At 35.7% G+C, this 12,591-nt stretch overlaps 2 protein-coding genes across 2 annotated transcripts in view; both read left to right on the top strand.

Annotated features, from left to right (window-relative positions):
* Window positions 1-889: 889 nt before the first annotated feature.
* LOC113086771 (eukaryotic translation initiation factor 4 gamma 1-like) lies at window positions 890-9,910 on the top strand (the record flags this gene model as incomplete). The annotated part of the gene is given in 15 exon segments (XM_026255492.1): window positions 890-979; window positions 1,018-1,188; window positions 2,220-2,331; window positions 2,405-2,528; window positions 2,744-2,958; window positions 3,855-3,910; window positions 3,912-3,977; window positions 4,060-4,229; window positions 5,187-5,312; window positions 5,380-5,461; window positions 5,655-5,753; window positions 5,888-6,025; window positions 6,238-6,319; window positions 7,285-7,425; window positions 8,753-9,910. Coding segments are annotated over 15 exon segments (1,854 nt in total), but the record flags the coding sequence as incomplete, so codon positions are not given.
* A 1,969-nt stretch (window positions 9,911-11,879) lies between these two features.
* Window positions 11,880-12,591, top strand: part of LOC113086770 (eukaryotic translation initiation factor 4 gamma 1-like) — a 21,141-nt gene continuing 20,429 nt past the window's right edge. The window contains exon 1 of the mRNA XM_026255491.1: window positions 11,880-11,963. The gene's annotated coding sequence lies outside the window, so the exon portion shown is untranslated. The remainder of the gene's footprint in view (window positions 11,964-12,591) is intronic.

The raw sequence follows: 12,591 nt of genomic DNA, 5'->3' as shown, positions 1-12,591 counted from the left end.
TTCTGTGTGAATCTGTGTTAAAGTGTAATTTATTTCTGTGATGCTCCGCTGTATTTTTAGCATCATTCCTCCAGTCTTCAGTGTCACATGATCTTCAGAAATCAGAATAATATGATGATTAACTGCTCAAGAAACATTTCTGATTATTATCAGTGTTGAACACAGTTGTGCCGCACAATATTTCTGTGGAAACTGTGATGCATTTTATTTTTCAAGATTCACAGATGAACTGAAAGTTCAAAAGAACAGCATTTATTAGAAATATAAATATTCTGTAACATTATAAACGATTTCTGAAGATCATGTGACACTGAAGGAGTAATGATGCTGAAAATAAAGCGGAGCATCACAAAATAAATGTAACATTCACACAGAAAACAGATATTTAAATTCTAAAAATATTTCACTATTTTTACTGTATTTTTGATCAAATAAATGCAACTTCAGTGAGCAGAAGATAATTCTTTTTTTTTTTTTTTTTAATCTTAAGATTCCACAATTGTTTTATTTAATTTCAAGTTATTTCATTTTTTGGGATTATAATAATATTAAACTATTTTTACTGTATTTTTTTATCAAATAAATGCAACCTCAGTGAGCAAAAGAGACTTTTCTTTTAATTTTCTTTTTTTTTTTTTATCTTAAGATTCCAAAAATACTTTACTTAGTTTCAAGTTATTAAATTTCTTTTTATATTATAATATTATTAAACAATTTTTACTGTATTTTTGATCAAATAAATGCAACCTCACTGAGCAGAAGAGATTTCTTTCAAAATTTTTATATCTTAAGATTACACATTTTTTCACTTCATTTCAAGTTTTTTTTTTAGATTATAATAATAGTAAATGTAGCTCGTAAATGAGCTCGTTCTCTCTGCATCCCTCAGAATAACTGGGTCCCTCGGAGAGGAGATCTGGGGCCCAAGACCATCGAGCAGATCCACAAGGAGGCGGAGCTAGAGGAGCACCGAGAGCAGGTCAAAGTTCAGCAGCAGCTCCTGTCCAAGAAGGACAGCCGGGGAGGAGGAGGAGGAGGAGGAGGAGGGGGAGGGGGGATGGGGCCCTGGGGAGGCCCCCACACACCCGGTCCCCGAGGCAACCAGGCCCTGATGACGGCTGGAACACGGTTCCCATCTCCACCAAGAACCGACCCATCGACCCGACGCGCCTCAGCAAGATCACCAAGGTCTGATTCAGCTCCAGTGCATTCATTATTGATTATTATTCAAACTCTGATCTATGAATAAACAATAAGAAGTTTTTCCATCCACTGTTTTTCAACTGTTAGTGGATTTACTGTAGCAAGTATTATATTCATACAAACTTTTACTATAATGTTATTATATAAATGTGAGTGTTAACGTGGTGTTATTTATATTTTAATCAACATATATTTTTATTCTTTCTGTTTTATTTGAATTTCAGTTTAATTTCTTTCTTTGAAATATCGGTGTGCTTTGGTCATTTTTAATAGTTTTTGATTAAAAAAAAAAAAATTAATAGTTTCTAGTTTTAGTTCGGTTCAAGTGCAGCAACCTAAACTTTTTAAACATTTCTGCTGCTAGTTTTTAAGTTAAAATAGTTTTTATATTATTTATATAAGTGTTATATTGTTAATGTTTAAATTATTTGAATTATATATTATACAAAATTATAATTGAGTGGGGTTTAATTTCTTTTTCAACTTAAAGATGGTAAATGTTTTAAAATTTACTTCTTTACTTTGCAGTTTTTTAAGATTATGAATATTATTTTATTTATTATTTTATTTATTTCAGTAATTTAATAACACTAGCACTTTCACAGTTCTCTGACATCTTATTAAATATTTTGTTTATTTTTTTATTTAATTCATCTTTTGCTTTTCGTCGACTCACAAAGTCCCTTAATTTTGAATCGGTTTTTAAGTATTAGGGATTATGTTGGGTTTATGTAATTTTTACTGCATTTTTTATTCATGTCTATATAGCATTTATTTTTATTGCAGTTTTTTTGTTGTTGTTTAAAGTTTAGATTTTATTTTTAATGTGAGAGTTATGATTTTATTTATTTTTTTATACTACATCTTATTTTATTTCACTTAATTTTTTTTTTTTTTTTTGAATTTTGTTTTTTTTTTTTGAATTTTTTTTTTTGAATTTTTTTTTTTTTTTTGAATTGTATCTGTTTAATAATCTGTCTTTCACTGAACACTGCTGCTGTGTGTGTGTCGTGCAGCCGGCCGCTCTGGACTTCAGTAATCAGCTTCTTGCCCCCGGAGGTAAAGGCTCGTGGGGCAGTTGGGGCAAAGGCAGCAGCGGAGGCTCCGGAGCCAAATCCAGCGACAGCAGTGAGTGTGTCACGCGTCTGATTGTGTTGTGCTCAGGAACAGACTCTGAGCTCTGTTTACATGTGTTTTCCAGCCCAGGACTCTGGTCGTACCAGCACTTTAAACCGCTTTTCAGCACTTCAGCAGCCTGCCTCCTCTTCATCATCATCATCATCATCATCCTCCAACATCAACTCTGACCGGAGGCTTCCTCACAGGTATTTTCAAATAGTTGTATCTCAGACAAATTGAAAAATTGAATATGATTTATGCAGCTTTCAGATGATGTAGAAATCAAATTTTTCAAGAAATTTACTCTGGTTTAGTGCTCCAGGGTCACGTATAAAACACATTCAAAATATAAACAAAAACTGTAATGTTGATAAAATAACAGCGTCGTGGCGTTTTTTTTGTCGCTGTGTGTGTTTCTCAGGAGCAGTTCCAGTCGGGAGCGTAGCGATCGTTTCGACCGGGTCGCTGACCGCTACGATCGGCGTGATGACCGCGGATCTGACCGGATGGACCGGAAACGTCCCGCGGTCGGCCAGCGCAGCTTCAGCCGTGAGAAGGAGGAGAGGAACCGCGAGCGAGAGCATCGTCCCGCTGAGATGCTGCAGCGTGTTTCCAGCGAGAGAGAGCGAGAACGCGGTACAGTGAACCTGGGGTCAGAGGTCAGAGGTCACGGGTTTAGTGACCCAAAGCATTGTGCAGTTCAGGGTTATTTTGATTTCATTTGGAGGTCATTTTATGCATGATTTATTTAATAGTTTCTCTATTTAGGAGGAGTTATTTTTACTTGAACAATCTTAAGATCAGTTCTTGGCATCAGTCGGTTTTTCAGAAATCTGTTCAATCAAATCAAAATCCAAAAAGATTTCTGAAAATCAGGACATCGGTCACATGTTTTAATTTTTTGTTGTTATTATTATATTATTTATTAATATAAATATTGCTATAGTATAATATAGTTTCTTTTGTTTTAAAAAATAATATTTTTTAATTAATTTTTACCTTTTTTTCTTTTCCCTCAGTTTATCATCATTATAATATTATTCATTAATATTAATATTGCATTATTTTTTGTTACTTATTTTTTTTTTTTTATTAAGATTTTTAAATCTTGAATATTTTTATATTATTAAATTATTATTATTAATTATTCATGTTAATATTACATTAGTTTTTATTACTTATTATATATATATATATATATATATATATATATTTTATATTGTTTTTAAAAATGTTGTCTTTATTATATAATTAATTATCTTTTCATCAACCACTGTATTTCCCTCACGAATACCAGTTTGCAAAAAATAGCTAAATTGAAAATAAATAGCAAAATTTAATATAAATATGATTATTAATATACAAAATTGCAACATTGGTTACTATACATATTACAGTATAAACAAGTTTCTGTCATTGCAATATAATTGACTTGTGCATTATTACTGTTTGTGCATCGTGCAGATGGAACAAACACACACTGATGACATCTTTGACAGGTTTTGTTGTTGTGTTGTTTAATTTGTAAGCAGTGAAGAGAGAATCTGTTCCCAATCCTCCACCTGTTTCCTCCAAACCTGCGCTGACGGGAGGAGGAGATGGAGAAGAAGTCCACTGTCATCATCGAGGAGTATCTGCACATCAATGACATGAAGGTACACACACACACACACACACACACACACACACTCACAGTGTGGTCTGTTTGTGACGTGTGGTTCTCCTCCGCTCCTGCAGGAGGCGCTGCAGTGCATCGGTGAGCTGAGCTGCTCGTCTCTGTCTGTGTTCGTTCGGACGGGAGTCGAGTCGACTCTGGAGCGCAGCACCATCGCTAGAGAACACATGGGTTTACTGTTTCACCAGCTCCTCAAAACACACACACTGTCCACACAACAGTACTACAAAGGGTGAGACACGTCTCCATAGTGTGTGTGTTTGAATGTCTGTGTAGTTTCTGTTAACTTTTGTTTCGGTCATTTTTTATGTATTTATTTTATTTTATTTATCATCGATTGATACATTTTAGTTTTTGTTGATATTTTGATTCTATTTTTTAAAATGTATCTTCTGTCTTTTTTTATGGTTTATATAATATGATTTGAGTTCATTGTAAATTTTTTTGTGTGTGTTAATAAAATACGTTTTATAAAAAATATTTAAAATTAGGAATATATATATATATAATATATATATATATATATATATATATATATATAATAATATAATTGTTTAAAAATAGGTCAAACACACAATTTTTTTATCATATTTATTTTATCCCTCAATTTATTTTTCAGTTCACATTATTTCAAGTAACAATAATGTTTAATGTTTTTATGGTTTCTAGTTAACTATAATAACTATATATATATTAAGATAAATGTTTTTATGGTTTTATATATTTTTATTTTCCAAAGGTTTAGAAATGCTATTTTTAGCATGACATTTTTTATCCTTTTTATTTGTCCTTTTAATTTTGTTTTATTTGTCCCATTTTTAATTACATTTTATTTTATTTCACATTTTAAGAATAATGTTTTCATGGCTTTATATATATATATATATATATATATATATATATATATATATACACACACACACACACACACACACACACACACACACACACACACATATATATATATATATAAATAAAAATTATTATTATAATTTTTTATTATTATTTTAGAAGTTTTTTTATTTTATTTGTCATGGTTTTTAATTTAATCTCAAATTTATTTTAAGAAAAAAATAAAAAATTGTATAATATATATATATATATTATACAATTTTTATTTTAGAAGTTTTAGAAATATTTTAATTGTATTTGTGCTCTGTGTAATGAATGTACTGCTGATGCGGCGCAGGCTGCTGGAGGTGCTGGAGCTGGCGGAGGACATGGAGATCGATATTCCTCACGTCTGGCTCTATCTGGCTGAGCTCATCACTCCCATGATGCACGAGGGAGGGATTCCCATGGGGCCGCTCTTCAGGTGCGCCTGCAAACCCAATACAGCCACACACAAATCAAGCAGTAAATGACCTCTGACCTCTTCACAGGGAGCTGTCTAAACCACTGCTGCCTCTTGGGAAGGCTGGAGTTCTGCTGGTGGAGATCCTCAAGCTGCTCTGTAAAGCCATGGTAGGATTCAATCTGGATAGTTTAGGAATCTTTACATTGACAAAGAGTTAATAACACTATTTTTATCAACGGAAGAAAAGCTTCCCTGCGGTTTCCTGCCAGAATTAAAATTGTGTGCTTTAACGACTGAAAGTGAAGCACTTTTCATTTTAAAGTCCTGAAAGCATCCGTTCTGAACTGTTTCCTGTCTCAGAGTCAGAAGAAGGTGGGAGCGATGTGGAGAGACGCGGCGCTGAGATGGAAAGACTTCCTTCCTGAAGACCAGGATGCTAATAAATTTGTCACTGAAGAGGTTGTGATGAATTCAGTCGTGACGGCAGCAGAGTGATCAACGGCTGCATTCTTGCATTATGATGCTAAACTGTATGATTGATAATCCCTTATGTAATGAGTGTGTGTGTGGTGTGTGTGTGTGTGTGTGTGCAGGGAGTGGAGTTCACTCTGGGTGAGGAGTGTGTGAGGAAGAGCAGTAAAGTGACTCTGAGTCCAGAAGATATTTCTAGAGAGCTTGAGCGACTCCTGCAGGAGAAAGCAGAAAACCAGAGGATCTTTGACTGGGTGGAGGTACAGAGTGTGTGTGTGTGTGTGTGTGTGTGTGTGTGTGTGTGTGATCGAGTGTGGGAATGCGTGAGCAAGAACGTGAGTGTGTGTGTGCAAGTGCATGATCGAGTGTGTGAGCATGAACTTGAGCAGGTGTGAGTGCATGAGCGAGAGTAAATAAATAGTTGTTGGTTTCACCTCAGTGACCTTTGACCTCTCTCTCTCTCTCTCTGCAGGCCAATCTGGACGAGCAGCAAACATCATCGCACACGTTTATCCGGCCGCTGATGACCGCTGTCTGTCAGTCTGCCATCATCTGTGAGTCTCTTCATCCTCCTCTAATCACTCCAAACAGGATTAACACACATCATTCAGCGGGAATAATGTGAGGTGGAGCTCAGTTCTGTATATCAGGGTCTGATTGTGTGTAAACTGTCATAAAATATTAATAAAAACAGCTAATGGCCAAGGAAACAGTTTTGATTGTCATGTAGTTTAACTTTATATACTAAAAAAAACATTCAAAGAAAAACATTCAATTAAAAAATGTAACCAGAAAATGACTGGAACTTTGTATAAAATTAAATTAAAAACATTGAAAAATATGTTTATAATAATAAAGAATTATTTATAATGCATATATTAATATTATAATAAATAATTAAATTTAAATGTATTTTAAATAATAGGGGAAATGCAGGGGTTTTTTAAGCTGTTGAAAAGTTTATAATGTAATTTTTTATAGTTGATATAAATATATTATAATTAATAATTGTAAAATATATAGTTTTTTAATTAACTGGAGTTCTTGCAGGAACTACAGGAGGTTTGTTTAAAAATAAATAGAATAATTATTTATTATGAATATATATATATAGTAATAATTGTAAAAAAATTTTTTTAAATAACTGGGGGGGGTCCTGTGGAAACTGCAGGGGGTTTGTAAATTGTTGAAAAGCTTATTAATGTAATATTTGGTTGTATTAAGTATAATTAATAATTAATTAAAAAGTATAATTAGAAACTTTATATAAATAAATATAATAATATAATTAAAAACAATCCAAATTAAAACACTTACAATAAGATATGATAATTATTTGTTTACCTGCTTGTCATGTGACGTCTAATATTAGAGAACCCTGAACATACAAACAGACAGACTTCAGGTAAACTGACTCGCAATCCCTGCATCAGCAGAAGAGAGATGTTTTCTGTATATTAATGTCAAAAAGTAAAAGTCATGTTGGCTTTAATGTTGTTTGCATCCTGTGATTGTCAAGGTGTGAATCCATATAAAGTAGAGACTAAAGAAATGACCCAGAGGGCCGAGCTGCTGCAGCGCTACATTAAAGACGAGCAGAAGGAGCTGCAGGCGCTCTACGCCTTACAGAGTCTGATGGTGCAGATGGAGCAGCCACCGAGTGAGTGTGTGAGAGAGTGAGAGAGTGTGTGTGTGTGAGTGAAAAGTGTGAGTGTGTGTGGAGAGAGTGTGTGTGTGTGAGTGAATGAGTGAGTGAGTGAGTCTGTGTGAGTGTGTGAAATAGAGAGTGAGTGTGTGTGAGAGTGAGTGATTATGAGTGTGTGTGAGAGAGTGTCAGTGAGTGAGTGAGAGGGGTATGTGTGTGTGTGTGTGAGTGAGTGAGTGTGAGAGAGTGAGTGAACAGTGTGTGAGTCTGTGTGTGAGTGAGTGTTTGTGTGTTAGAGAGTGAGTGTGTGAGAGATAGTGAGAGAGTGTGTGTGTGTGTGAAAGAGTGAGTGTGTGAAAGAGTGAGTGTGTGAGTGAGAGAGTGTGTGAAAGTGTGAGAGTGTGAGAGAGTGAGTGTGAAAGTGTGTGTGTTTGTGTGTGTGAGTGAGTGAGTCTGTGAGTGTGTGAAAGAGAGTGTGAGTGAGTGAGCGAAGAGTGTGAGTGTGTGTGTGTGAGAGAGAGTGTGAGTGAGATAGTGAGAGTGCGTGGGAGAGTGAGTGAGTGCGTGAGAGAGTGAGTGAGAGAGTGTGAGTGTGTGTGTGTGTGTGTGTGTGTGTGTGTGTGTGTGTGTGTGTGTGTGAAAGAGTGAGTGTGTGAGTGAGTGTGAGAGTGAGTGAGAAAATGTGTGTGTGTGTGTGTGTGTGTGAGTGAGTGAGTGAGAGAGTGTGAGTGTGTGTGTGTGTGTGTGTGTGTGTGTGTGAAAGAGTGAGTGTGTGAGTGAGTGTGAGAGTGAGTGAGAAAATGTGTGTGTGTGTGTGTGTGTGTGTGAGTGAGTGAGTGAGTCTGTGTGAGTGTGTGAAATAGAGAGTGTGTGTGTGAAAGAGAGTGAGTGTGTGTGAGTGTCAGTGAGTGAGTGAGAGGGGTGTGTGTGTGTGTGTGTGTGAGTGAGTGAGTGAGTCTGTGTGAGTGTGTGAAATAGAGAGTGTGTGTGTGAAAGAGAGTGAGTGTGTGTGAGTGTCAGTGAGTGAGTGAGAGGGGTGTGTGTGTGTGTGAGTGAGTGAGTGAGTGAGTAAGTCTGAGTGAGAGAGTAAGTGTGTGAGAGAGTGAGTGTGTGTGAGAGGGGTATGTGTGTGAGTGAGTGAGTCTGTGTAAGAGAGTAAGTGTGTGTGAGTGTGTGAAGTCTGTGTGTGTGAGTGAGTGAGTGTGTGAGTGAGAGTGAGTGAGTGTGTGAGTGAGAGTGAGTGAGTGTGTGAGAGAGTGTGAGCATGTATGTGGGTGGGTGTGTATGTGAGTGCAGCCGTGCTCCTCATTCATCACTAACATTGGTCCTCTTATCTCTGCAGATCTTCTGCGCATGTTCTTCGATGTCTTATACGATGAGGAAGTCATCAAAGAGGATGGCTTTTATCGCTGGGAGTCCAGCAAAGATCCCGCCGAGCAGCAAGGGAAGGGCGTGGCCCTCAAATCTGTCCCTGCCTTCTTCACCTGGCTGCGCGAGGCCGAGGACGAATCAGACAACAGCTAGAGCTTAGGCCACACCCACTGCAGAGATGATTGATGTGATAAAGGGGCAAGGAAAAACTATTTTTGGAGAGAAAAGAAAGAATGAATTAAAGATTTGGGAGATTTTCAACGTACTTCTACTTTTTGTTTTGCCTTACTGTTTGCAAATGTTTTTTTTTTACTGTTAAACCGAAACTCAATAAAGTATTAGAGGAAGACAAGTCGTTTATATATATATCTGCTCAGTTTATAGATTTTTGGCCGTTAGCATTGCTACTTCCTGTTTCCTGCTCCCGCCCCCATGGAGAGGGACGTCGATGACATCATCACTCATTTATGATGTCACTTCCTGCTGACGGAATGCTGCTCAGAGTTCTATTTTTCCTTCCGATTCCGAATATATTCTTATATATTCATCGGCGCTGATGTGGTTTTGCGTGGAGCGGCTGATCGTGTGTGTGTTGCTATAATGAAGACGATTGGATTGTTTTTTTGTTTCTTTTATTTTTTATTTTTTTTTCGATTTTGGATTTTTTTTAGTTCTAGTGGAGTGTTCCGAGATAATTTTTTTCTACATTTTTTATGACAGAAAAACAAAAAAAAATGCACATCGCCCCTTTCAGAGCTGCAGTATTCTGGTGTTTGGTTGCAGCTCTGAACGACGCGAGTACGATGAACTAGAGACGGTAAACTTTGACCTTTTTGCTGCTGCTGCTGCTGCTGCTGCTGAGACGCTTCTGTCGGCCCGAGCTGATGTACGGTTCACATCAACACTTCATGGAGAAATATAAAGGTTTGAGAAATAAGGATGGTGTTGAGGAGCGCTTGTGGATGTGCTCTTTTGCACCTGTTGTGAACTTTACAAAACCAATCATTATAACAACTTGAAAAAATATAAGTGTTTAAATGACAAAAAAAAAAAGCTGGATGATGAGAGAGTACGAATACTACATGCCTTTCAGCTCCCTCGAGAGCGACCTGTAAATACATGTTTTTTTTTTTTTTTTTTTTTTATAATAATAAAAATGCTGAATTTAATGCCATGTATTAATTTTTTGGCTTTTTTCTGTATTTATTTTTATTTTGTTTTCTTTCTTTTTTTTTGCAGTTTAAACTTCTGGCTTTGTTAATTATACTTATCTAGTTATTGATTATAGTTTAATGAAATTATGTAAATATAAATTTGCTTTACGTATTTAATTAAGAAAAATGAATGCCTCTTTTCACATTTGAAACTGGAAAATATAATAAAAGAACACAATGAAAAAATGACAAAAAATATGTTGTTACCTTTCTATTCCATTTCTTAAAGGAACAGTTCACCCAAAAATTTTCATCGTCATAATTTAAAAGTTGTTCTAAAAGTTCCTTTCTTCTGCTGAACACAAAGAATATGTTTTAAAGAATCGTGGTAGCCAAATACTTAGATTTCATAGTATTGAGGAAAAATAAATAAATACATTTAATTTTTGAGTGAACTGTCCCTTTAAGGCTTATTTCAACACAAAATATTCCACAAGAATGGGTTTGGAAAATATCTGCATTTTATTACAGACTGTGTTCTGTTATAGCTGAGAGTTTACTGGAATAATCTCATCAGTTACTATTTTATCCACCTTATTATTAAGGTGTTTTATCAGCAATATATAAGTGAAATTTGCATCTGTTAATCTTCTTTATTCATAAATATCCTCATCAGCTGCTAATAATAATCATCAAGCCCTGAACAATTGCGGTAATTGGTCTTCTGGGATTGCACGGCAAAAATTTATTTCTTAGTATATTTGTCTTGTTTTTTTTAGTACGAATATTTAGACATTCTTTAATCAAGATGTATTTACTTGAGAAGGAAAATGACTTAAACAAGAACAAATAGCTGGCAGTGGGGTCAGAAAAATAATCTTGTTTTCCCTTTGATCATTTTGTTTTTCTGAGCCCACCGGCAGATTCTGAGATCTGTGGATCTGTGTGCTGATTGGTGGAGATGGTGTTTACATCACTGGGGTTCAGAGGTCATCTGTGTGAACTGATTTATGCAGTTTCTTCTTATCACAGTTTGGTTCGTTTGGATGATGTGAACCCTGTCTTCCGAACTTCCGAAATATGGTATGGAAAGGTAAGGAATAAAATAAAATGTGCAGGACCGTATACTGTAGACTTGATATGTATTAAGATTAGCAAGAATGTACAAGAGACTCAGGACACAGCCCTGTGGGGCTCCTACGTTCAGGGTGATGGAGTCAGAGGTGTACTGGCCTACTTTCACCACTTGAGGTCTGCTGGTCAGGAAATCACATGAGATGCTATTAATGTATTAATGCCTTCATTTTCTAACCAATAGCACTTGCAGCTGAGTGTGTCTGTCCATTTGAGACAATTTAATATTTTATAGTAGTTAATTTTATTAATATCCTTATATATTAAACCTAGAATTAAGCTAATCAGTAATGACTGTAAAGTTACTTGTTTAATTAAACAGCTGAAAATGTAAAAAATATAGCTCAGTAGATCTAAGTGACTGAACACTGTGCTTTCAAAAACACCTTTGTACTGATCTTGCGAATTTTCGTTTTCAGAGTGTCTTAGGCATCATTAATTTCATTAAATTCATTATGTTACAACTCAGCATTTATGAAACATTTTCCTGTGTATTTACAGTATTGAAGGCGTGTTGTTGAGCATGTAATGGCACAGTAGAGCCACCAGAGCTGGCGTTCAACGCGGCGTTCTGTTGCCTATTTAATCATTTTGTTGCTAGATTTACCTGGAAACTCTTCACAAAAGTCTGCTGAAATATCTTCTTCATGAGTTGACAGAAACATCAGTCCCAATAGCTACACATGAACTAACACCCCGAATACAGGGACACATTCAAATCTTTAAATACAGGCAGAGCTCTGACATCACTGTAGTTCAGTGAGAGACTCAGAGAAAGTGAAAGTGAAACTAACTTGGTGAGCAAACATATGGACTCCTGAAAAGACCAACCACTTTAAACAGCAGAATACTGAGTCTTTCAGAGACCCTTGTGGACACACCTGATACTCACAGGTGAGTGATAGAAATATAAGAGAGATGGTATTGAAAAGGTTTCTAAGTAATCTGGTCTGGTTTAGTAGGGCGTATGTCCAAATGGAATAAGCTGAGCAGAAGCAGGTTTATGCGTGTCAAATACACAGCTGCTATAGTGGTTTACTGCACTAAAAATCAGAATTTGATCAAAAGTATGTAATTTGATTGGTTGTAAAGCAACGTTTTTTGAGTGTGTGTGTGTGTGTGTGTGTGTGTGTGTGTGTGTGTCACTCGACATAAAGGCTAAACAGGAAGTAAAGGACCTGCAGACAAATTGAAAAATCACTTTAACATTAAATAAGATGAGGATGACTCTTCACTATATAATGTCCTTTGCTGAGAGATGTATGACTCTAAAGATATATAAATTAACATCTCAGCATTTATTAAACTTTTTTTCTTGTGTATCTAAAGTATTGAAGGCGTTGTTCAGCATGTTATGGCACAGCGGTGTGTGTGTGTGTATATATATAATCTAAAAATTATATCACTTTCTCTTTGTACTCTCTTTAATCAAAGTCTTAGATCAGATCGTTCAGTGGGTTTATGAGTCAGTAACTGTGTTTCAAATGAATGATTGTGTTTCCTTCACTATCACTGAATTTAA

This window comes from Carassius auratus, unplaced genomic scaffold (genome assembly GCF_003368295.1).
Source record: "Carassius auratus strain Wakin unplaced genomic scaffold, ASM336829v1 scaf_tig00044014, whole genome shotgun sequence".
In the NCBI taxonomy this organism is placed as follows: Eukaryota; Metazoa; Chordata; class Actinopteri; order Cypriniformes; family Cyprinidae; genus Carassius; species Carassius auratus.
Note: the sequence above shows the minus strand (reverse complement) of the source record. Positions and strands in the feature narration are given on the sequence as shown.